General features: G+C 39.9%; 1 protein-coding gene across 1 annotated transcript; it reads left to right on the forward strand.

Annotated features, from left to right (window-relative positions):
- The first annotated feature begins 4,985 nt into the window (after positions 1-4,985).
- On the forward strand, positions 4,986-16,585 carry LOC103059146 (uncharacterized). The gene is made up of 7 exons (XM_025167242.2): positions 4,986-5,175; positions 8,718-8,825; positions 10,577-10,684; positions 12,387-12,503; positions 14,794-14,910; positions 15,262-15,345; positions 16,209-16,585. The coding sequence occupies exons 1-7, from the start codon at positions 4,986-4,988 to the stop codon at positions 16,583-16,585; spliced, it is 1,101 nt and encodes a 366-aa protein (XP_025023010.1).
- The last annotated feature ends 8,374 nt before the right edge of the window (positions 16,586-24,959 follow it).

Raw genomic sequence — 24,959 nt, forward strand, 5'->3', positions numbered from 1 at the left:
CACATTTGTTGGTTCAGACAGACAGAATATCTGTTGCATTATGTGAAGAAATACATATGTGAACCAGGTAACTTGGTCCTGCTTTCCTGCCCATCATGATGGGAAGGGTTAAAGATGAGACAATGCATGAGCTCTACCTAGTAGAACATCCTCGATTCATTTGGTACCAACTTCATCTGTAGCACCTTTAATAGAGATCCTTTATTTCTGCATCAGTTTGAATGAATATGTGAATGAAATGCTGTGGGGGAACAGCCCCTAGGGAATGCATTCCATAGTCCGCAAGCAGTCCTGGAGAAATCTGTCTCTGACATGTCAGAAGATGAGGGACTTCCTTCAGAGATCTTTTCCTTCAGATCTTAATGGCTGGGTAGGTTCATGACTGGAGCAGTGGTCCCTCAGGTGGTGCCTTAATGAGTAAATGAGCCACTAGTGAGGAACTGAATGATAGGTAGCCATTTCCTAAAGCTGCTCTGCCATTACTTTCTTTAAGTCCAGTAGGGCCATTAATACACTGAAGAAAACTTGAGCCTTGAATCTTATTCCTGGCAAGCAGGTTGCCCAAGCTCAAGCAGAAGACGTATTAAAGTGATTTAAGCTTAGTCAGTCTTCTAGCAGAGTCAAAATAGTATGCATTTTTGAGCTCTTGTGTCTTGTGCACTAAAATACCAATTCTTTCTTCTCCTCAAGTTGCAAGAAATGAGGAATTTTTTTTTCTTATCTGCCATCCACTCTGATGAGTTCCATGTAGATTTCCAGTAAGGTCATATGATTGAGAAATTGGAGCTGATGTTACTTAACGCCCGGCCTTTAAAAGGACAGTTAAGCCCTCAGTACGTGATCTCTATTCAGGCCTTCATAGAACATCAGAAATTGCAAAGTGAGTGAATGGTGTTTTCCTTTGCCCTTTACTGGTGGGTCTTTTGGGGAAACAGGAAAATGAACTGTGATAGTGAAATACATTAATGTGAGATTGAAAACTGCCACCACTTCCTTATAGAAGCTGATCCTTTTGCCTTGTGCTCTATAGCTTTGATTAATTTGATTAATTTTAGATCTTCCTAATTCACTGATAAGCTGTATTTTGATTACTAAGTGTTTTCCATATCTGATTCTCAGATCTGTCTGGGCTTATCTCAGAATTATCTCCAGTTTTCATGGCTACTTGAATTTGCATCCAGTGGCAGTATAATTTGTCTATATTGTTATCTCTTTGCTTAACACCTTGATTTAAAATGCAGCTGGTAAGTTGTCTCTTCTGAAGGCTTCACGAGGGTGTCTGCTGCAAAAGAAAGTGGTGTTTGTATAACTTTCAGAATTTTGTAGAAGAGGAAAAATGAGCACAGTTTTCTGCGTAAAACCATGCTGGTTCAGATATTTTTGTCTATCGACCAAGGAATGCAGTCTGTGTATCAGATCAAATGAAGACCCTATTCATTTTACATTCCTGTGCTGTAATTTTTAATCAACTTACTTTAGAGTTGGGTTCATGAAGAAATATAACAGCAGAAGGGTTATAATGCCAAGACCAAGACACCCTTTAAGGATTTCCAATACCATCTAGGCTAGCAGACAATCAGGTCATGGAATCATCTTCAAGGCTTATTTTTCTACCTAGTGGTGATCTGAACTTAGCAGTAGCATGCAGTTAGATAAATACTAAATAAAGCTGTGCAAAGATTTGAATGGGGGATTTGATTCAATGAAGCTTCAATCGAATCACCTCATCAAAGCAGATTCACCAACTGAATCCATTTCAAAGCAGTGGACTGAATCAGGTGTCTCCAAAACTTTGAAGCTGAAAAGCTTTCTGAAATGCTCTAAAGATTTGAGAGCTTTTCTGCTGCTTTGTACAGGTTGAATAGGATGTTGCAATTTCAGTTCCATATGTGTCGAACACTGAGAAGGGCATGTTGAATGTTGTAAGGACATCGACAGGAAGAGTCCAGCAATATGATTTATCAACTTGTTCAACATTCTCTCTATCAGAAGTCTTTTGGGGTGACAAGGCTGAGCTTGCTTTTGATTTCATTCACTTTCTTAGCTCCCAACTTCTTCAATGTGACCATGGGTGGTAAAGGACTGCTCCTCTTCCATGCTGGTCCTGCCAAGACATCTAGGAGCTGAGCAACCCTATCAGCATTTTAAATATGAGTGCAAGGCTAACCTGACTTTAAAATTCTGCACAGTTGGTGCAGGGTTAGATGTCTTCTCAATGGGTAAAAGGGTGCCAGGTTAACACTTATGAGTCCCACCTTCTGAAAAGAGGGGTGCAGTGGCAAAGACTATAAAGGCCAGTCTCTTTCTCTCTGCCTTGCCCATTTCTATGGCTCTGTATTTCATTATGCCAGCCTCTTTCTGCAACCTTTGATATTTAAGGTCATTTCTGCACTAGGGACTTTTGGCTACTTCATCCCATCACTCAAGTGTCTACCTTACAGTTATTTTTGGCACAGCAATAGGTGGGTGAATCTAGAAGATGCTATGATCCTGGAAATTGCGAGGCTGTTCATTCAGAAAAGAACTATGTTTCCCACCTAGTTAGGCACCCCAGAAAACCCATTAACAGTAGGAGCAAAGCTGCAGCATTCCAGAAGGTAAGTCTGCAGTCCTTCTTCTGAGGCCATGTTGTCCATTCTGTCTTGCCCAGCCTGAAGACCCACCAAGGCCAGTGATGAGGGGCTCCTTCCAGGAGGGCCTAAGCTTGCCAAATAACTATGCCAGCCCTCCTGGCATGTGAGGAAACCAATGATCAGAGGCAGTAAAGCAACTGGAAAGTAAAAGTCTGCCCTGACTCTGCCCTAAAAGAAATATACAGGGGAGTATTTCAAAATTTGAATGTGGTAAAGCCCTTGATGGTATCCAACAGAAACTTGGCAGGGTCTTTAATTCTCCAAAGGGCCTATCAGCCGCACTACATTCATCCCATTCAGTTGTGGTGGGAAAACTCCCCCCAAAACACCAGCAACTGGACAGGATCCAAACACAGTTTTATTTCTCCAAAGCTAACAGGTTACAGTGACTCACTGGTCTCTTGTACTCAGATGAAGCAAGAGCCAGATCCATAACCCTACATATAGAATAGTGATCAAAGACACTCTGAGCATGCGTATGCCTTAATGGAAACCCCAGAAGAGAGAATTGTGTTACAATTGATAAGAAAACAAGAAAAGCACAAAAAGACACAGGCATAAACACAATACAGACATATCCTTGAAAGGCAATACAGTAGTTTTGATTTGCAACTTACTCCAAGGCTCTAATTGGTATTCTAAGAAGCAGTTTCTGTATTTTACTGCAAAGAGAGATAAGGAAGCAGAGCAGTACACATATTGTCTTCTCCCAAGGCATGAACTCTGTAATCAATTAGCTACTAACAAGCACAAGTGCCTAAGTGGCACAATAAAGAACATTCCATTCTTAATGTTTCTACAGGAGAGGTATGGAAAAAAAAAAAACACGTATGAAATAAGAAAGCATGTGATTGCATAATTAATTCAACCTGTACTCACATTCCAACTCTCCATACCTGTAAAAAAAGGAAGAAAAGGTTAGCTGCTTAGATGAATCTTATTCCACACTGAATCTTGCATCCCAGAGCAGATCATGTAGAATTGGGCTGCCATCAAATATCAGATTGCAGACTCTGCAATCAAGTCCCTGCTTCTCACACGTCCTAGACCTCTTTTTTTTTTTTTAAAGGTGCCTGTTTGGGTTGCAGCTTTGGGTAGGTTAATGAAAAAAAGAAGGAGAAGAAGGGGGAGGAATAGGAGGAGGAGGAGGAGAAATTAGGAAGGCTTAGGAACTGAGGCTGTGCAGCTTAGTACTGCAATAACTGTGACATCCATGGTAGACAGAGGTTAGAAGGTATATTGGTGGCACAAAAAGAGAGGTGATACTGGTGGCAAAGCTTCTAGGAGAGCAAACAGGCAGGAAGGAAGGGCCCTCAAGGCAACTTTCACATGGTCCCCATTGGCTCAGTCCCTGCTGGGAAAAGTTCCCATCTTTTGCCCTTCAGTTGCCACTAGACTGGCAGGTACATTTCCATTGATTTCTACCAAAGCAAGTGGGTGGGAAAAACTTTAATACTTCAAGCAAAACATAAATGAAGTTATATTTCTGCAGGCAAAATCAAGTTGCCAATGTAGAGCAGTCTTTCCATTTGTAAAATGCTACATGGGGGGTCAATCAAAATGGATTGCACCCCAGGTGGCTATCAGATTTCATGAACCTCAAATGTGGGAGCTTGCACTGAGCTTTACAGATCAATGCCATGACTTAGCATATTCAGCTTCCAGTATTCTCATCAATGGACTTTATGAGATTAACATGATAACCATTTTGCAAAAGAAGGGCAAATACAACTATCCAACCATGGTAGGACTTTGCAAACTTACTTTGTTCTGGACAGCTTGTCCTGCAAAGTGATTGCAGCTGGCTAGGTCTCCTTTGGAAGAGCTGGGTTTGCTCCTCTTCCATTGGCTCTTCTTATGATAAAGGCCAGAGGACTATAGCAGAAATGAAGCTTGACCTCCATCCATATTTAACAATCTGATCTAGAAAACACTGGGTTGAGAGCTATGTGCTATGATGAAGAAGCTGGTCCTTTCCTGACCTTCTATAAATCGAGATTATTGTTATTTGGTTGCCCCAGTTAAGCAATGCCTTTTTGAAACAGAAAAGAAGGAAAGGTGCAGTGGAAAAGAAATGGAATCCCTCCAGTCAATTCAGAAATACCTTGCTCAGAAGCGTAATAAACGCATCATACTGTAAGGCAAACCACTCTCAAAATGTTGCCAAGAAAGCTGCTTGAATTTGTCCATGTAGTCATCAGGAGTCAAAACCCACTCAAAGGCACACACATTTTGAACACATTGTTATACCATGGAACATATACTTGGGCTAGCAACAATCTTAGTTAACTCCTTCATTCTCTCTCTCTCTCTCTCTCTTGTTCATTTTTTTCCAGGTCCTATCACTCAGCAATGCTAGTGTTTCTGCTGTTTGGTGCTTTAGTGACAGCAGTGTTGTCAGAATCGCCCCCAGTGCTAAAGCAAGTATCCCAAGGCTGGAACGCTTGTTCCTTGGTGGTATGTGCGCCAGCTGAAAAAGGGATACCAGGACGAGATGGCAGAGATGGAATTCAAGGATTAAAAGGGGAGAAGGGAGACCAAGGTTTGGAAATAATGTCTCTCAAGTGGTGTTAACTTCTTTCCAGTCATACATTAAAAGAGGGATTTCCTTCCCTTGCATTTTCTCCAATGTATTTATTCCATTGGGGGAGTGAAGTGCATGCCATGAAAGCATAAATCTGTGGGTAGGCTGGGCTATTCCTCTACTAATTCTTCCCCTTCTCCACTTCTTTCTGTCACTCCATCTTCAGCTGGCTCTTAATAGAAAGAAAGGAAGAAAGAAAGAAAGAAAACTCAGGACAGAAATCTGGACTAATTACTTGTAAGTTGTGTAGGACCACATAAAAGTAGGATGGGGAATGTAGGTTGGCACAACCCTTTTCTAGTCCTCCTGATTCCTTTTCACCAATGCTACAACTGCTGATGATGACTCTATCTTATAAGTAGAAATCAGTTCACTGTCCAAGTGTGGAAACTTGAAATTGGGTAGAAAACATGTACAAATCAGCCTCACCCTGTTCTCTTCCTTCAATTAGGAGTCTGGAGTAGAACAGTATCTGTTTTGCATGAACAGAAGCGCAGCCCTGGGTTGTATTGAAGAGCTGTCTTTGTGCTCAAGAAAACATGGATACAGTTTTCCTTCAGGTCTATGGCTAAACATACAGAGTTGGGGAGAAGAGATGGCATCTGAATTTTTCCATATATTTCATTAAATGGAACAACAGGGCTCTAATCTCAGAGTTTAACCCTAAAAGTTTCATGCCATTAATCCCTGTTTCAAGTGACTCTGATCTAATCACCATACTCCTCTTCTTAGGATTTAAAGAGGAAGGAAGGAAGGAAGGAAGGAAGGAAGGAAGGAAGGAAGGAAGGAAGGAAGGAAGGAAGGAAGGAAGGAAGGAAGGAAGGAAGGAAGGAAGGAAGGAAGGAAGGACCTGCTTGATCTGACTGTATGTGCTCTTTTTTTTACCCCATATCATCAACAAAGCTGTCTAAAACAATTCCCTCACCTACAAGTTTTCTAGCTACTGTCAACAATAGGGGAAAATATGCAAGAGTTAAGAAAGAAAGAAAAAGAGAAGAGAATGTGGACATCTGCATCTGCTGTTAAGAAGGCTGATAGTTCAAGTCTTGTTGAGATCCAACTGAAGGGAGTAGAGGGTCCTGAAGTCACCCATCAGTGGTTAGCATCAGGATGGTCAAGTGATGACAACACAGAGAGCTCAGAGCTTTCCCTAATTTCATAGATATATCAAATCTCTATTTAAATTATAGTAATGCTGGCAGGCATGCTCTATACATATAATTTAGCTTCAGGCACATTTCATGCATCTTTGTATTTGATGAGTCATTTCTTCATTTTTGAAGTTACTTAACTTGAGGGAAAGTGAGAAGATTGGAGAAGAAACCAGAAAAGATTTAGCAGAGGAGGGGCTGGAAGCAAAACAGAATGAAAAGTGTAAAACAAGCACCTTCCCATTCTGTGGAACTTTCTTAAATTTCTAAATAGGTTAAGGTGATTCAGGAAGTAATCTGAGTAGATTTTCTTGCAGGGCTTTGACCTTCTCTTAATACAATTTATCTCATGGCTTAAGAACACTGGGCCTTCCCTCACCAGGTTTCTTTAGCTCCCATTATGCTCAGCCAAAATGAACTTTGTTGTCTGGGAATTGCTAGAACTGAAGTCCAACATACCTAGAACACAACTTGTGGGGAAAAGCCAGGACAGTCATGATTTCAAACATGTAAGTGAAGAAGGCGCAGCTGATGAAGGAAGATGGATTGGATACTGTGGCTTGCATGAGACAACTTTCAAATATTACCTTGGCTAATTTAGCAAGAATTATGAAGTAGATTCATATTTAAATTAGGTTTAAATTAGATTTAGATTTAAAACCTGCTTATCATTGTGCTGTGGCTCTAATATCTATATGACATTCAGAGCCCCCCCCTCCCATTTTGTTTTTCCTCACCAGTATTCATTCAATTTGATGGAAGGTTTCAATTCAGTTTGATGCTTTCCAAATTAATTCCAACCGAGAAGAGAGTTTCAGTGAAATTCTTATGGGTCAGCTCTAAAACTCTTACACTTATTGACTTAAAAGATGGTTAAGAGTTGTGTGTGGATCTTCTTTCTTTTTTCATGCAGTCTTCTGTCCAGTGGTCTGCAGGTTTCCTTACTTCCCACACTTCTATTCAATTTCAACAAAGTCACCATACAGGAACTTTTCCCACTGGCATTTTTCAAACTGGAGAGTCCGGGCAGACAGAGAGGTTTCAGAGTCACGGGACAAAGTGTGAGAGAAAACAAGAACCTGCAATAACCTCTTCTACCATGTCCACCAAAGAAGTCAGCTCAAAATCGACAAGAGAAATTTGAGGGAAAAACAGGGGCGGGGCGGGGGGGGGGGGAGAGACAGGATCTGAAGAAATGTGAGGACTTGCAAGGTAGATTCTGGGCAGCAAGTTAAATTGATATTGTTTCCTGGTCAAGAGTTAAGTAAAGCAAACCTAAGTGAAGACTAATATGGCACTTCTAAAGATCTGACGGCACATGGAAGTGTTTCCATTTTCCTTTCATTAGTTTCAACCCAAGAGATTTATAGGTGAGAGGTAGAATCCTGCAGCCTTTGGAGAAATGAAAAGTCCTTGGCTCTTTTAGCTCAAAAGCCACCTCTGACTTCTCCCCACTTCCAAATTGCCCATAACCATGGCTATACCAGGGGCCAGTATGGCAAATGTATTGGTGGACTCTTTTTACAAGGCAAGGGTCCCTTTTACCCATTCTGCTCCTCTGTGGCCAATGGATTTGATTGATTGATTGATTGATTGATTGTGTACAATCAAGTCAGTGTTGGTCTTTGTGACCATAGAGATGGATTTCCTCCCAGATGATCTGTCCCTAACCTGGTCTTTCAGGTCTTCCAATAGCACAGTTCCTCTGTAAGAGCACCTGCCCTCTGGAATGAGGTTCCTCCCAAGAGTCAAACAGCCCTCACCCTACTGGTATTTTGAAGGGCCCTGAAGACATGGCTCTTCATCCAGGCCTTCAGTGAGGACACTCTTTTTCTTCCTTTTTCTTGTTCCCATCTGGATTTGTTTTCTTTGCCATCTTTGTTCCTTTGTTTTGTATTGTTTTGTGTTTCTTGTATTGTTATTGGTTTTAAAATGTTTTAACAATCTGTAATCTCCCCAAGGTCTCTGGGAGTTTGGTGGCATACACATTTAATTAATAATTATAATTATAATAATTATAATTACACTCAACACCACTGTAACTGTATCCATTCACCTTGCTGTTGGTCTTCCTTTTCTTGTCTTTCCTTCTACCTTTCCCAGCATTCCCCAGAGAGCTGGGTCTTCGCATAATGTGTCCGAAGTAGGATAATTTGAGCCTGGTCCTTTGTGCCTTTAGTTAGAACTCTGGGTTGATTTGGGAGGGAGGGATTTGATAGTTAGGTTTATTCTGTACAGGGTTAAACTTCAACTTTTTCATGGGCTAGATAGATTGTTTCATCCTTGTATGTTCTTTTCCAAAAGCACAACATTATCCAATCAATAATCCTTGCTTAAATTTGTTTGAAGGATTGCAAGGACCAAGAGGAATCCTTGGTCCTCCAGGGAAGATGGGGCCAGCAGGACCGAAAGGATCTCAAGGGAATGATGGATCAAAAGGAGATATTGGAGAAATGGGTAAGATGCATCTTAGACCACATTTATTGTTTCCAGTTTTTCAAAATACAGTGTACAACTTCTGTACTGTGTGATTGCACCTATCAATAGTCACGTTATTCTAACAGAAAATTCTTACTGATACTATTTTTACCCTTCTCTCATTAGGGAGCCATGTCCCTAGAGGGCACATGGAACATTGTCCTTCTTATGCATCTCAGAAAGATAACAAAGCTCTCCAAGACATTTTGCCTCCCAACAGAGTATCAGGTAGTCCACCACTTCAAAAACAGAAATAGGAATGAAGGCTCCAACCTGAGCACACGTTATTCGTTGCTGAATGGCCTTTTTCACTATCAGTTCTACTCTGCTGCTGTAGAATGCTATAATGTGCTCATCTGTGTTTAGTGTTAAGGGAATCGAAGTCTTGATGTTTAAGAAGGGAGCACTACAGGTTTTATGGTCCTTCCAAGCTGCACATCCAGGAGAAACATGGTACATACTCAAATGGGCAGCAAGGCAATTATCTATATGAGCATATCATCTCGCTGCCCATTTCTGTATGTGCCAAGCTCTCCTGGACGTGCAACTTGGATAGACCGCAGTGCTTCCTTCTTAAACATCAAATATAAATAAAAAGGAATTTGTTCTGTGGTTTTTGCTCAGTGCAACACATGGAGGTGGAGAGCAGCATTTATAATTATTTATTTGAAGGGATACAGCCTGCCTAAATGTCTGCATAGAAAGACCAAAGTGAGTATCAATATAAGTGGAACATGAGCAGGATAAATGAATATCCTAGTTCTGAGTGGTTTATGGCTTGTCAGGATAATTTGTTCCCTAAATGACAAATGGGTCCCAAACTGATATCGTTAATTAATTGCTAGCCTGTAGAAAAGTGTGGAATTGATAACTGAAAAGATGTGTTTCATTTCTTCCTTATCTGCCCCTGAAACTTAGTTCATCATAAAAGAAATGTGTGAATACATTCTTTTGAGCTAAACAGCAATGCCTTTTGCTTATAAACTGTGACTGGGCTTTCTATTTTGATCTGCACATGTTCACTTCACTTTTCCTAAGCCTGCTAAATATTTTAATCCAGATCTGAACTTGCCCTGTATAGCAACCCTTCTTTTGGAGGCATGATGAGATCAGCTGATGGCCCATTCCTACAAACTAAACATTCAGCTTATATTTTCAAATAATTTAAATATTAATTAAATAAATAATTGCCATGAATGAAAAATGAACAACAGTGTTTTGGTCAGATCAGTTCAAAAGTCAAATAATGATTGAATTGATTTCAAAATCCTAGCTGAGTTGATTTTCTAAATTGAATTGCAAAGCTAACTTGGATTGAAAGTGATTTGGATTCTCTTGTGCAAGATGTTGGGCCAGTTTGAGAGGGAGGCTCAGAATGGTCAAGATGGTAGCTGAGAGCACATTAAAAAGGGGCAGAGCATCAATCACAGTTGTGGCTGCCACCTTGAGGCTTTTTGACATTCCCCCGCCCTCTGGATGCCCCCACTGACATGTACCATTGAGTTATCTGATCAAGGCTTACTGACAATCAGCTTCATTGCCCAGAGATATGTCTGGTCCAGATCTCCAATATTGTAGTTTACCTGTCAACTTACAGATTCAAGAAGACTCAGTTCTGTTCCCCACAGCTCCTGGTTGACTGCAATGGATTGTTGTAAGCCTGTTCTCCTTGGATCTTCCCTCTCTCTCTCTCTCTCTCTCTCTGCTCACATTTGATCTCATTTGATCAGGACCACGTGGGATTCGAGGTTTGCAGGGTCCTCCTGGAAATGTGGGCCCTTCTGGAGCAAAAGGCGGCAGTGGCCCACAGGGTGAAAAAGGTGTCAAAGGAGAAATAGGTAAGCTTGTTTAATTGAGATTAACTCCCTCTACTTATACTAGGGAATTCAATTAAAAATAATTATCAAAGAATAATGTAACAGCTTGTTCAATGGATCGATGGGGTTGTATTCTTCAAACAGCAATTAAGAGATCATTTATAGTCCATTTGTAATGCCCCAAAGGGATCTGCTGTTCAATCACCATAAGGAGATCAGAAAGATCAGTGAGTTTATCTAAGCTTCTGAGCATGGTCAAAGCAGTTTTCATAATTCTAGGTCTTGCGTATTTCAACCCTTTTTTAGGTAATTAATAATATGTTTTAAATTTAGAAGAATCGGGAAAGGAGAAAGGGATCCTAAAATGGTCAGACATTTGAAGTTTACTGTTCTTGCTCTTCCTACTTTCATAAAACTTCTGAATGTCTTGCCTCCAATCAAACAAAATAACAGCAAGTCCATGAAGCCTATTCTCTTTTCAATTACTAGACGAACCATCAAGCAATCCACTGACTCTTAGAAATAAGGAGTCCTTATCTTCTTAGCTTGCCTTCAGAAACATGAAGAAACCTCATGGGCATTAGCTGGTTCTGTGGTGTGAATTGGGGAAAAAACCAAAATGTTTGACTTCAATATTTGGTCTCAATACCACTCCAGACTGCTAGTCTGCTAGTGGTAGATTCACAGAATAGCGTGTTCCTCTATCCGAAAATGAAATCTCCCTGCATATGGAAAATAGCATGTCAGAGAACAGAATTGTAGCCTACCTTTGTTTTCCATGCCCAGCTAGTTGTCTATAGACAGAAACTGTTTATTTTTTTGCTCACTTACTTATTTTATGTAGGGCATTCATTTAGCGTCACGCAAACTGGTGGTTCATATTAAAGGTTTCTCCAAGTAGCCTGACAGCCATGTACCCAATACAGCGTTTAGTAAGGCTGTGAAGATTCTTTGAAAGAAGTACTTTGCAGCAGGAAGGGTTATGCATAAAGCATCTTCCATGAATTATTAAAGCACCTGCATCAGTAATCATTATTTCTTCCTTTGCTTATACAGCAGTTTTGGGAGCAACTTCTGAAACAGCCATGCAGTCTTCCCAAAGCTACATCTACTTGATATTTTGGATGATACCTCCCATTATCTTTAGCCAGTGGTCATGCTAGCTGTGGCTGGTGGGAGATGTAGCTCAAAACAACTGGATTCAAGTTAGAGAACATTGCTATTGAGATAAAACGGCAATCAGACATTTGGCAAAAATAGAGCTGTACTTTCTCTTCCAGGCAGCTACACCTATTGGATCCTGAGTCTAGATTTGAATTTGCATACGTTTATGGTGTTATGAATAATTGTTAAACAAATACAGAGGTAGTTCTGACAGCCAAGAATTTGGGGCACATAAAACACAAGAAAGCAGAAGCTTTGATAGGAGACAGCCCACTTCAACAGGTGCATCGGACCCCCAAAATCTTAGATTTTGTATTTCTCTATGGTGCTGTTTAGTTTTGTTGCAATGGCATAATGAGTCCAGTGGAAATAAATTTAGGAGCATCAGATTAATCTTATGCAAAATGGTTTAGATCAGCAGGATATCTGCCCTACTCTCTTACTGTCCATTAACAAACTAGAACTGCAAACTAGAAATGACTTTCCTGTTTCGAGGTCTTTGTTTTTTCAAAGCACCTGCCATTCTGAGTGTTTTTTTCAACCCTCAATATCATTGCAGGTCTGAAAGGAGCCCCTGGTCCTCAAGGCCCCAAAGGCAACATAGGTGCCCCTGGTCCAGCTGGGGCCAAAGGGTCAGTGGGTGAAAAGGGAGCAAAAGGAGATGTGGGAACCAAAGGTAAGTCATGAGTCCTGCCAAACTGCAGTCTGTTCAATTTAGAGCATTGCTTTGGCTGAAAAACACTTTGTAAAATCCTTGTGTTGATCTGATTTGCAAATAGGTTTATGCAACTCCCAGTTTCTGGAAGTGACAGGAAGCAAGAGGACAGAAAGCTCTGAAATTTAGACAAGGGGAAAGAAGAACTGAGAAAAAAAAGGGGGGGTACTTTTAAAAAGAGCAAACAGGGGCAGGAAGCAATCAAACTCTTGCAAAAGATTTTACATTCTTGCAAAACCAGAATGGAGAAATAGATATTCTAGCTATGCAAAAAAAAAAAAAAAAAAGGAGGGAAATGTATTTCTCCAGGCATAATCAAGAACTGGAGATTTGGGTGGGGGTGGGGGTGGGGGTGGGGGTGGGGGGTGTTATTGTGTGTTGTAGCCTGCCTAATGCAAAGGCCAGACTCAGTGAAAATCTGTCTACAGACAGCCTCTAAACAAGCATTTTTACTAGTAAAGTTCAGGAATAACACAAGACCTTGGACCATTTCTGTCAATATTTCTGTGTGTTCGCTTGTAGCATTAAGCAAGGTTTCCCCAGCCTGGTACTTCCAGATGGGTAGACTGCAACTCCCAATATTCTCAGCAATGGCTAAGGCTGACTGGGGAATTATGGGATTTGAAGTCCACACATTTAAAAGGTGCATCAGTTCTCAACAGCAATAAGCTGTGAGAACTAAGACAAATCTCTGCAAGTCAGAGGAAATAATACCCTGAATTCCAGCTTTTTGAGCACAAGGACACATGTGTGAGTGGCCACTCTTGGAAATAGGATGTTGAATTTACCTGGACCTTTGTACTGACCAACTTTTGCATCTTGGGAGAACTAGAGAATTCATCTAAAAGGAACAGGAAAGACATCACTGGGGAAAAATGGTTAAGGAAATAACACACTATGTAGCTCTGGGGAGTGGAATTGTCATGGACAGGTACTCTGCATTTTTTAAAGGATGCAGGGAAGGGGAAGAGGAGGAATTATTGATGGCCAATGCATAAAGCTTATGCCAGTCAGGAACTGCTTTGATGCAGAAAAACTGTTAATATCCACCTGATGAAAAGTATCTATCCAGAAAAAGCAAGCAATCCTTTGACTGGAAAATCAAGGCAGTGATATTATAGGATTACCAGATCTTGGACTGCAAGAACTGTTAGTTTCCTCATCTTGACAAGGTCTGCCAGCTGCTGAGACTAGAACTGTTCAAGTCAAGCCAAATGCCTAGTGATTCTCACATAGGCTGAGTATAGAAGTAGTTGTCCTTGACTTCTTCTTGAAAGGTTTTCTCCCTGTCCCAGCATTCTAGCCTGCAACCCTGATCTTCCCTCATGATCTTCCATCCAGCTACTAAACAGGTCCAACCCTAGGGTGAGCAGTTCTGGGCTGCAAAAAAAGTAAGTTTCCTACATATGTCCTCTTGCTTCCATCTCATTGTCATCTGGAGTTTTGCAGCCCAGATCTGGTAGCCCCACTCAAAAGGTTTTGGAGCCCAGAGCAGTAGCAGTGTTTGAGAGTCTGCTGCTATATGGTGTTGTGCCCATAGTTAGTTTTGCTGTGAAACACAGATGTTGGCACACCATTTGCTTTGAGATCCTAGCCCTGCGGCCTGGGAAATGAGCTCTCACCTAAGAATATCAGATGGTTGTGACAGGTTTTGGTGTCTTCTCCTTACTCTTTTTCTAGTTGGTGGCTGCCTGTTTGATTTTTTGTTTTTTGTTTTTTGTTTGTTTTTAAACAAGTTGGCCAAGCTAGGTGGAACCATCAAAAAGCTAGGCTGGATTCAACATTAACTGAATTCCATCAAATTAGGCAATGGCAAATTTTGGATTATTGCCAAGAAACTACATAGATGTGCCAAGTATTCGTCAGGAGTTGAGTTTGATATTAAGGAGATTTAAGTTCTAGCAAGTGGCAGCATCTAACCAACATTGACTGATCTCAAAAAGCTAACTGGCCCTGACTCTGCTTAACTTTTTGACGGCATCCACCAAGAAATCCCAAGGCTGTAGACTTGACTGAGAAGTTGGAAACAAACCCAGAAGGTGGAAGTGATAAGCCACATCAGTATCTTCGCTGAGAAAAGTACATGAGCATAGGAACTGAGCTGGACTCAAGGGAGATTTAATTTAAAGAGAGTTAAGAGGTTCCCACCCCACTCGTGCACTCCTTAAGAATCTCTTAAAGCCTTAAATATTCATACGGATAGGAAAGTAGGAGAACTTTCCTGACTTGCTGGTGTGATCTCTCACCATAGGACTGCAAGGCCCAGCAGGACCACAAGGGCCAGTGGGGAAGCCAGGTTCTCCTGGATCCAAAGGAGATAAAGGTTCCATTGGTGATAAGGGGACAAAGGGTGATAGCGGCCTCTCGGGTAAGTGAGGTGAATGTTGCCTGCTTGTTAACGATTCATCTAACAAATTTTGGGAGAACATTTCAAGTCGGTCCTTTTCACGTCACTGTGAATGAATCCCTTTCAGTGTTCTTTTCAGCAGGGATGTGGTTGATATTTGAGACCCAGTGTGTTTAATGTTTCTATCAACCTTTTGTCACTAATGCATTCATGCTGGTAAAGGGGAGGTCCACCTATATTTCCAGCAAGGAAAAGGCAAGTGGGAGGGGAAGCCAATGTTTGGATTAGTCAAAGATTTTATGGCAGTGTCTTCCTATTCATGATGCTACAGTCCAACAACTTGCAGATTGTGACCCTTTTATTCTCTCTTAGAGGTCAATCTTTTGAAGAGTAAAGTTAGTGCCCTGGAGGGACAGCTGAAAGCTCTGCAAGCCAATTTTGCCAAGTACCAAAAAGGTAAAAACAATGTATAGAATATGCAAATCACTCTGGATGAGTTGGATCTCTCAGCAAAGAGTTGGTGGGCCAGGACAACAAGACATGTCTGCAGATCTACTGCAGCAGCACCCATACGTCCCAAACTAGAAGACGTGACAGCATGTACTAAGAGTTGGGAAGGTGCACTGTATTTGCAAATCATTCACGAACATGAAGCTGCTCGACCGCTTTAATCACTGGGGTTGTGCAAGTGTCAAAGGGATGCTTCATTTCAGAGAAAATTCATGAGAAACACCCCTTCCAAATAGTTTTATGGAGCAATGTTTCCCTTCAAGGCAGCCTCTTGCATTTCCAGTAGGTAGAAGAAACCTGTGTGCAAGGACAGGAGATGAGGCAGAGTGAAATAACACAGCAATGAGAATTGCATTGTTTCCAAGGCAAAGCCAGGTTTTTACACCTAGCCCTATCACTGCAGGAATGAATTATGTATGCTTATCCTAATGTACAACACAGTCGACCACATGAATTTCCAAGGAAAGTGTCAGCTGCTTTCTCAGAAAATAATCCTACTATTTACTACAAAAGCTTAAAAAGAAAGAGTAAAGAAAGCTGATTTTATTTTTTAAATAAAATATTCCTGCAATTCTGATAGGGTTTAGACATAACTATGGGCTCACTGTACTTCTGGACAAACCCCTGTAGATTTTCCAAGGGTGGGATGACTGGGGAAAGAACACATTGCCAACAGCAGTATTTTAAGAGGCAATGACCCCTTCCTACGGCAACTTGATCTTGCCTCAAATTACACAGTGTAATGATTTACTATACAATGGCTGATTTTGGCCCTGACCTACGAATACACCCTTTTTTGTTCATTCTAGTCGCAACATTCCCAGGTGGACGCACAGTTGGCAATAAAGTATTCAAAACCAACGGCTATGAAGGCAACTTCGAAGACTTGAAGCAAAAGTGTGTGCAGGCTGGAGGCCAGCTTGCAACCCCAAGAAACGCTGCTGAGAATGATGCTGTCCAAAAGGTGGCGGCGCTCTATAACAAATCGGCGTTCCTTGGGATAACGGACTTAAAGACCAAAGGCACATTTAAGTACCTGAATGATCAGCCCATTACTTACTCCAACTGGCTGCAGGGAGAGCCCAACAATAATCAGGGCAACGAGAACTGTGTAGAAATCTTTACAAATGGGAAATGGAATGACAGAGCCTGTGGGGAAAAAAGGCTATTACTTTGCGAATTTTAGGCCATGTCATGCAACATTTGACCCAGGGAGGCTCCCAGGTTTTAATACAATATTTGCTTCTTATCTATAGGGATTAAAGAAATCATGATTTAGCTAATCCTTCCTAAATTCTAGTGAGGTAGGACTGTTGATGTCATGCATGCAATCAAAACAATTTTACCATCAAGGCCAGTTCCCATATAAGCCACCTAACGAAGTACAATTGAGTTAGAACCTTTTCCTACTTCTTTCAATGGTGAGAAGTCCCGGGGAGATATCTCTAAAATTTCCTTTAGATCAGACAGCCAAGGAAGGCTTGCTGTCACCTCTGTTTTAGTTACAAATATGCAAGCAGAACCTGCACTTACATACTTGTAAATAAAGCAGTCGGTTTGTAAAAGTAGAGCGCAGATTGTGCTGGTTTCTGGAGATTTCATCCCAGTGGGGAATCTTTGCCAGTTCAAGGCAAATGAGGCTGAGGCAGATAACCTAATTCAGTATATAACAGATGATATCATCTGTTAAAGGCTGAAGTACACTAATACCAAACTGCTAATGTTTCTTTAAAAAGTTGGGTATGTCTACAGACATTCGAAACGTCCATAACTACATAAATATAATGGTAGTATCCAAAGATTTTGATATTAAAGTTTTTTTAAAAAGGAAGTGAAAAATTACATTACAAATTAATGTAAAATAAGAAGAAGAAAAGAAAAAGAAGGAAATCAAAGAGAAAGCTAAAAGTGCAAGAAAGGGAAAAAAAAAAGAAAAATAGAAAAGAAAGAAAAGAAAGAAAAAAGATACAAAGAAGTAGCTTCCAATCTTCTTCACAACAGTTATAAGTACAATTATAAATTTACCTCTTACTCTGTGGTTACAACATAACTCTCTTCTTTTTATAATCTATCTTGTCTAATGATCAAAACCATAAATCATAAGTTCATTTTTTTCTGTTTTATGCAAAGAGTCCATAAGGGGTTTCCAGTTAGCAATATATGTAGAAATTGTCCTTTCTCTAATCAAATAAGTCAATTTAGCCATCTCAGCAAGTTCCATCATCTTCGCCAATCATTCCTCCATTGTGGATAGTGCCAAATCTCACCATCTTTGTGCATACAATAATCTCGTGCAGTTATATACAAAAACAAAGTTCCATGACTTTTTTCCAACTGTTTGTCCATCAATTCCAAAAGAAAGACCTTTGGTCTCAATTGTATATTAATTTTTAAAATCTTCTGAATAAGTGAATCCAAGATTTTCTAGCTTTTTTACATGTCCACCAAGCATGATGAAATGTCCTTTCTTGTTATTCACATTTCCAACATAAATTTGAAGAGCATTTATACTTTCTAGACAATTTCATCATTTTATAATTTTTTTCTTTAAAATTATAACTATGTAAATTTCAGTCCTTCCCACCACATATTTTCCCATTGTTCCATCTGTGTATTATAACCAAAAGTTTTAGCCCACTTTATCATGCATTCTTTCACTGTTCTTCTGTTTCAAGTTTCAATAAAAGTTTATACATTTTAGCAATTACATGTTCATCATTTGTACATAATTCCATTTCAAACTCAGTCTTACAATGTTCAAAACCATCAATTATTTTTTTCTACTTTAAATCTTTCTGACAACTGTAAATAAGAAAAACATTGGCAACTATGTTCCTCTGCCATCAGTTCTTCTCTTGATTTTATTTTGTATTCCCCTTGACAAAATTCTGGTATCTCATGATAGGTCAGCCATTTGTGTTTTCCTATTATTTTTCATCTATAAAATGCTACTTGTGCTGAGAGCCACAAAGGTATTTTTTGGCATAATGTGTATTCAGTAATGTCTGACGAAAGTTTTAGTTGCATCCCAAACCATTTTTAAATGGTTTAAATTTAAATCCTTGTTTAAATTATTTTCAAAAAAATATTTTAATTTCTTTTTACAATCCTCCATTATTGCTTCTTTCTGTAACAACATTTCATTTAATCTCCAGCTAAAAAAACTGGATTTCCTTTTATAAACCAATTTATAAAAGGATTATGATCCGAAAATATCTTTGGTAATACTTTAGAAACCTTAGTAGCCAAATTCTTCAAAATCCATATCATATCTATTCTTGAAGAGGATCTATGTCTTCCAAAAAAGTAGGTGTACTCTCTTGAATTGCCATTTTTCTGTCTTCATATGTCCACAAGCCCTAAATTGTCCATCAAATCAAAGAAAAGATATGGTAATTTGCCTTGAGTTATTTTAGTATCTTTTTCTCAGAAGTTCTATCCAGTTGTGGGGAGATCACTCCATTCCAATCTCCCATCAAACACCAATATTTGTAAGGGAAAACTATTAGTCTCCATAAGTCCTTTGTAGAACAATACTTTAACCTCAGCCTAGCCCTGGTGATTCCAATTTATAAAAAAGGAGGGAGAGATTTACCTTCAGCCTTCTCAGTGTGGTAAGGAAATTATATGCCAGACATCTATACAACAATCTCTGGAACTGGGTTATAATGAAGAATATCTTGGCTGAAGAGCAGGCAGGCTTTAGAGAGGGTCACTCAATCTTTGACCACACCCTAATTCTTCAACATCTGATCGAAAAATATTCCTCTGGAGCTCGCTCAACATTTTATGCAGTGTTTACTGATTTAAGATGCGCTTTTGATCTCATCGCCAGAGCCAAACTATGGGAAAAATTGAACTCTTCCTCGATGGATAGAAGATTACTGTTTCTTATATATAAGCTTTATGAAAACTCTCGGATGAAGGTGCGCTGTAATATGTATGGACATGGCACCAAGGAAATTCCAGTCAAGAGAGGAGTGAGACGAGGGTGTATCCTAGCTCCCCTTCTCTTTAACTTATACATTAACTCCCTTGTAGACAAACTGAGTAGCCCATCTCTGCATCCTTCAAAACTGGGAAACAGACACATCTCTGTTCTTCTATATGCAGATGATGTTGTGGTGATTCAGGTTGGCCTGAAGAGGGCACTTTGTATGCTGGATGAGCATTGCCAAGAAGAATGGCTAGAAATTAATTACTCAAAAACCAAGATTATGGTTTTTGCCAAGCTCCCTGAGATACATATCTGGTGGTTAAACAATCATCTAATAGAGCAAGTCAAGATTTTTAAATACCTGGGGATTGTTTTTCATGCCTCGGGTAACCACAAATTTCATGCTGATTATGTCAGTCTCAATGCACAAGAAACAGTGGCAGCTCTACAATCTTTCTACTTCTTCAAAGGGGCTCAATATATACCAGCACCGATAAAAGTTTTTTCAGCTAAGATTTGAGCTCAGCTCCTTTTTGGAGCTCAGCTGGGCCCTTATAGGTCATTCCTTTCTCTTGTGAGAGTCCAATCCAAGTTTTTAAGATCTATTTTCCAAGTTCCTTGCTGTGTCTCCAATGTGGTGCTACGCCATGAAGCTGGCCTACTAAAAATAGAAACTTCTGCTTGGATTTACATTTTCTCCTATTGGCTTAAGCTCTCCTGTTTCCCAGATGGCCTAGCTCCCCTAAATATGACCGATAACTTTCGATCCTCTTGGTGCCAGGCAATACATGCTAAACTGCAACTATATGGCTTTTCAGGGCAGCCATTATCCTGCTGGGCTACGAACATGCACTAGAGAATCTTAAACAATGGGTCATTAATCTAGAGCTATAATCAGACCTATCACTTCTACCTAAGAACATTTTCTTGGGTCATTCTGCACAGCTTCTCCAACCAGCTAGATATCTTACCTGCATAACGATTCCAAAATTTAGAAGGGCCTTATCCCTGGCCAGATTCAACGCCCTTCCAACAGCTTTCACTGAAGGCAGATATTGAAATATTCCCCTCAACCAAAGACTCTGCCCGTGTGGCAGAGGAATAACTGAAACAACGGAACACGTCATCTTATATTGCCCTCTCTATGCAGATGCTCGCCAGGAACTATTATCCCAGCTTTTTGATAAACACCCAGATCGTTCGGACTCCTTCTATCTCAAGTTGCTCCTATCAGACCAATCTGATCTTATTTCATTGTCCTCAGCTAAATTCTGCTTTACAATCTGTACAATATGCTATAAGATCCCTAATCGGGTGTGAATCTTATGTCTAACTTCCTACTCTGTGACCAAATAATAATTGATCTGATACAACTTAGTATAAAAATTTATTACTCTTGTAGTCTTTTATAAATTTTAGTATTATTTACACCATTTTATAGTTACTTGTTTTAGTCAATTACAGTATTTAGATTATTTGTTGTAAAATTAACTGTAACCACAAAGGATTCTTTTGTTTATAATATCTTCACACTGCAATTTTACCTCAGTAATTTATCTTCATCCTATTTTATGCTATTAACATGATTTTTGTTTTTATATTTACTGTAGCGTAAGAGCTATATCATTGGTTATGTGCTGGTCTATGACCGAAATAAAATTGATTGATTGATTGATTGATTGATACTTTAACCTCATTCGGAGCATAAATTCTCAATATCAGAGTCTTAGTCCCATGCAAATTAACTTCTACCCCAACAAATCTACCATGGTCATCAGTCAATACAAGTTCTGGTTTTAGTTGGGGATTTATATACAGAACTTTTCTTTTCTTTTCTTTTCTTTTCTTTTCTTTTCTTTTCTTTTCTTTTCTTTTCTTTTCTTTTCTTTTTTCCTTCTTTTTCTTTTTCTTTTTCTTTTTCGCTTGCCCTTCCTTCCTTCCTTCCTTCCTTCCTTCCTTCCTTCCTTCCTTCCTTCCTTCCTTCCTTCCTTCCTTCCTTCTAAGATAAATTCTTCACCCAACCTTTTATAAATCAAGTATTTTATGTCCTTTTTTCTAATATGTGTTTCTTATAGGCAAATTATATCTTGTTTTATTTTTAAAAAATAATGACTTTTTTTTTCTCTTTTGAGGAGCATTTGCTCCATTTATATTCCACATTAAGCATTTGTAATACATAATCAAGCCAAAAATTTAGAAAAGTCAATATCTACAGCACCTAGTTAAGTATCATCCCTTTCAGTTTCCTGTTGCACCTGTTGAAGTTTTCGTGTGGTCTCATCTGACATCAAAATACATCCAGGTGACCAAAAGTTGAACTCAGCTCACATTGGTCTATTCTTTACATACCAAGCCATCATTTAGATCTTGCTAATTTTTTTTCTCATTCCATTTTCTGAGTGAGGGAAGGTGATTTTTGTTTATTTCAGCTTGATTATCATTGCATCTCAAAAGCCTTCTGCTCAGAACATTTAAAGCCAACTTTAAAGTACATAAAAGTCAGTCCTGTTTTTAATAGGTCTCATGTAGCAGAGCAGAGAAAGACTTGTGCTTAATCTACAGACAAGATGTTAAGATTCAGAGCAGAAGTAATGGAGAAGCTATTGATGTGCTTAATACTGTAAAAAGATAGATCATGGCCTTAATGTGGGTTGTTCGCTTACAGCTTGGTCTGATGAGTGAACTCAACCAGTCCTTGTACTACATGTAACCCAAGTTATTTTTAAAAAGCTTTATTTCTCCAGAATAAAAGTTCAAAAGGATGGGACAGGCGTGGACTTATCGAATCAGATCTCAGGAAATAATTGACTATAATTTTATGGGCAACAGTACTGAAATGGTTTGTGAATGCCTTCTTTTGGGAGATTTTTTGACTTCTCTAATTTATAGTCTTGAGATTTCCTGGTGCTTGCCCATCCAAGTATTAACCAGGTCCAGCCCTGCTTAGCTTTTCTGAGACCAGCCAAGGTTGACTAAGCACTGCCACTTGAGTTGGTCAAGAATAGAATCAGGCCCAAATATAACCTTTCTGCATATCTCCACCTACCCCATCTTGACCCACAACTCCTCCCCCTTTGCTGTCATTTCCTTTTTAAAAGCTATCCATACCCTCTCTGTGTGCCTAAGTGACATCTCATTCAGTTTGGCCCTAAGGTACGTGAAGCTAAGCTAGTTGCATTGACATGCCTGTTGGCAAGTTTGGATCATATGCACAACTGAACAATCAGAAACTGTTTACACTGGCATTTCAATTTACACATTTTCTTTTGGCAATTATCCCTCTTACCTGGGCCGGGATGAAAATTACATGGAGACTGTCTGCAAGACAGAAAACAGCTGTGACCTGTTATTTTGTTCGAACATCTTGTGGAGATTAAACATACTGAAGTGTGAAATTGGTTGATGCTGTCAATTCACGCACTCTCTCTGAGCCTTCATTGGAACATGTGCAATCATGGTGTGATCACATTAATTAGTGAACACATATTGATTTCAAGCGATATATCTAATTTATATCATATTTTTCCCACCCTTCCCCAGCATACTCATTATTCTGTGCATGCATTTTACTGGGATTATTTTAGGCTCTGTTAGGAATCGTATATCATGCTTTTAAAGCTAAACCTTCTCCAATAGAATACTGTACTAGGAATTTATTTCCTCAGGATTTGGGACTTCCTTAGCCATGAGTAAAAACACTGATCAGTGCAGATGTGAAAAATGCATGTTGTTTCATTTCTGGCATCGTTACCTTACCTGGTCCTACAGGAGAGAGATGATGATGATGATGATGATGATGATGATGATGATGATGATGATGGTTTATTTTAATGTGAGTTCAACGAAAAATTTTTAAAAACACACATATGAAAAAGAAAAGATAAACTACATACAATAAGAGCATTTATGTGTATACAGTAGTACGACTCAGTTTTTAAACAACAAATTAAATGTTGACAATCAGCAAGGTGAGCAAGAAGATTTATTGGAAGGTCATTTGGGGGACTCAAACATCATTTCTTTCCTTTGAAACTGAATCACAGTAAACTTCCTCCTGCAATTGTCCTCTTTCCATTTCTTCATCCCTTGCCACGGAGTGGTAACTGGGCATCAGAGAATAGCCCTGTGGAGTCCAACTCACAGAGCAGAGGTTCTGGTAGAACTTTGTTGTCCAGCATGAAAGAAACTATGATCCCTTATCCAGAACCTTTCAGAGAGAATTGGAAGCAAATAATTAGCTAAGAGGGCTGTGCAGTGCTTCAGATTGAAAGGGGGAAAGGTGCACAGGACCACTTCTGTAATGTCCATTGGCAGTTCCTTAAAGCCTCAGCATATTTGGCCAGGATCACAGGGATGTCCTCTGCAGTCTCCAGAAAATATGTATTTGATCTAAAGAGTTGCAAGGAGGTACAACATTTTTGGAGGAAATAACTTATGGTGAATATTTCTTCCATTAATTTCTTCATAGAACTTGGAGTGGGGTGGGGGCATAAACCCAACCTCAGCACAAATAGGGCTGAGAGGATACAGGGAGATTCGAGCTGAAATAAGTCCATAGGTGTGGTGGATTGCAGCAGAGATCAAGGCTATCAGGAAGGAGGGGGTGCAGTCCAGGAAGGGAAAGGAGACAAGAGACAACACAGTCCACAGGGGGAGCATGGGGAGCAAAAGAGGTTCAGGAGAGCCCCTCCCTGGAATCCCCCAGGGTAGATCCACTAGTTTCAGTAGGATAGATTTAGTCTGGCAAGGTTCTGTCTATAAGGTGTAAGCAAATAAAGGAACTTTGCTCGACTGGGTCGTTTTGTCATTGTTCTTGGGCTGGGCCTGACAACAGGTTGCCAGCACCTCACCCATTATTTGAAGAACCATCCTTACAGTAAGTTGTATCCTAATTCTTAAAACCATAATTAGTAAGTCAACATGCCAACAAGGGATGTGGCCTTTTTCAGAAAGCTTATTAGCTGTCTTATAGCACACAATCAGTGATAATCAGTAGCATTAGCAGGTAGCTCAAAATATTTGGTATTTACGCATCTGGAAAAACATCAGCAAGTTGAATACATCTTTGTAAAAGCTTGGATCGAATGTTTGGATGTGATGGTAAAGAGTGAACCTGTTACAATTGTCGGAGTGCCTGGCTAAGAGCTTTGAGATTTGGCCTGGATTTAAATATTCCTCTATGCAGTTGGTGATTGTACATCTGGCTCTGCCTTTGGGTGAAAAAAAAGCAGCCACCCTCAGCAGAGTTCTGAGACATGTTGCAGATTGCAGCTGAGTCTCCGAGCACATCCATTTCACTGTTCCTAAATGGCATGCCATAGTCTCTTGTCAGTCATCCTGTACAGGCTGCAATGTACGTTTTGAGGTGAGCAGGCATCTGCCTGCAGAAGATCCCATCAGCTGTCTACAGGCCAGCCAGCTAGCTGTCAGCCTGAAGGTGTGTGATGACCCTGTGGCAACTACAAAGGAACAAGCAGTGGGAGAAAGCAGGAGGAATATCAGCAGTGCGCGAAGAGAAGCAGATCTTTCCACTTGAGTGTCAGTCTATTCAGCACAAGAATTGCTGAAACTCTACTTTATTGGTGTAGGATAAAATAACAGAACCTTCAAAGTCTGATAGAAA

The sequence above is a fragment of the Python bivittatus genome, unplaced genomic scaffold, assembly GCF_059951505.1.
Source record: "Python bivittatus isolate LINGU-HERP-01145 unplaced genomic scaffold, Pbiv_v1 ctg000050_np1212, whole genome shotgun sequence".
Classification (NCBI taxonomy): domain Eukaryota; kingdom Metazoa; phylum Chordata; class Lepidosauria; order Squamata; family Pythonidae; genus Python; species Python bivittatus.

Coding starts and splice junctions, on each gene's coding strand:
- LOC103059146 (XM_025167242.2), top strand. CDS start 4,986: ATGCTAGTGTTTCTGCTGTTTGGTGCTTTAGTGACAGCAGTGTTGTCA. Junction 14,911..15,261: donor GGGTGATAGCGGCCTCTCGG/GTAAGTGAGGTG, acceptor ATTCTCTCTTAG/AGGTCAATCTTTTGAAGAGT. Junction 15,346..16,208: donor TTTTGCCAAGTACCAAAAAG/GTAAAAACAATG, acceptor TGTTCATTCTAG/TCGCAACATTCCCAGGTGGA.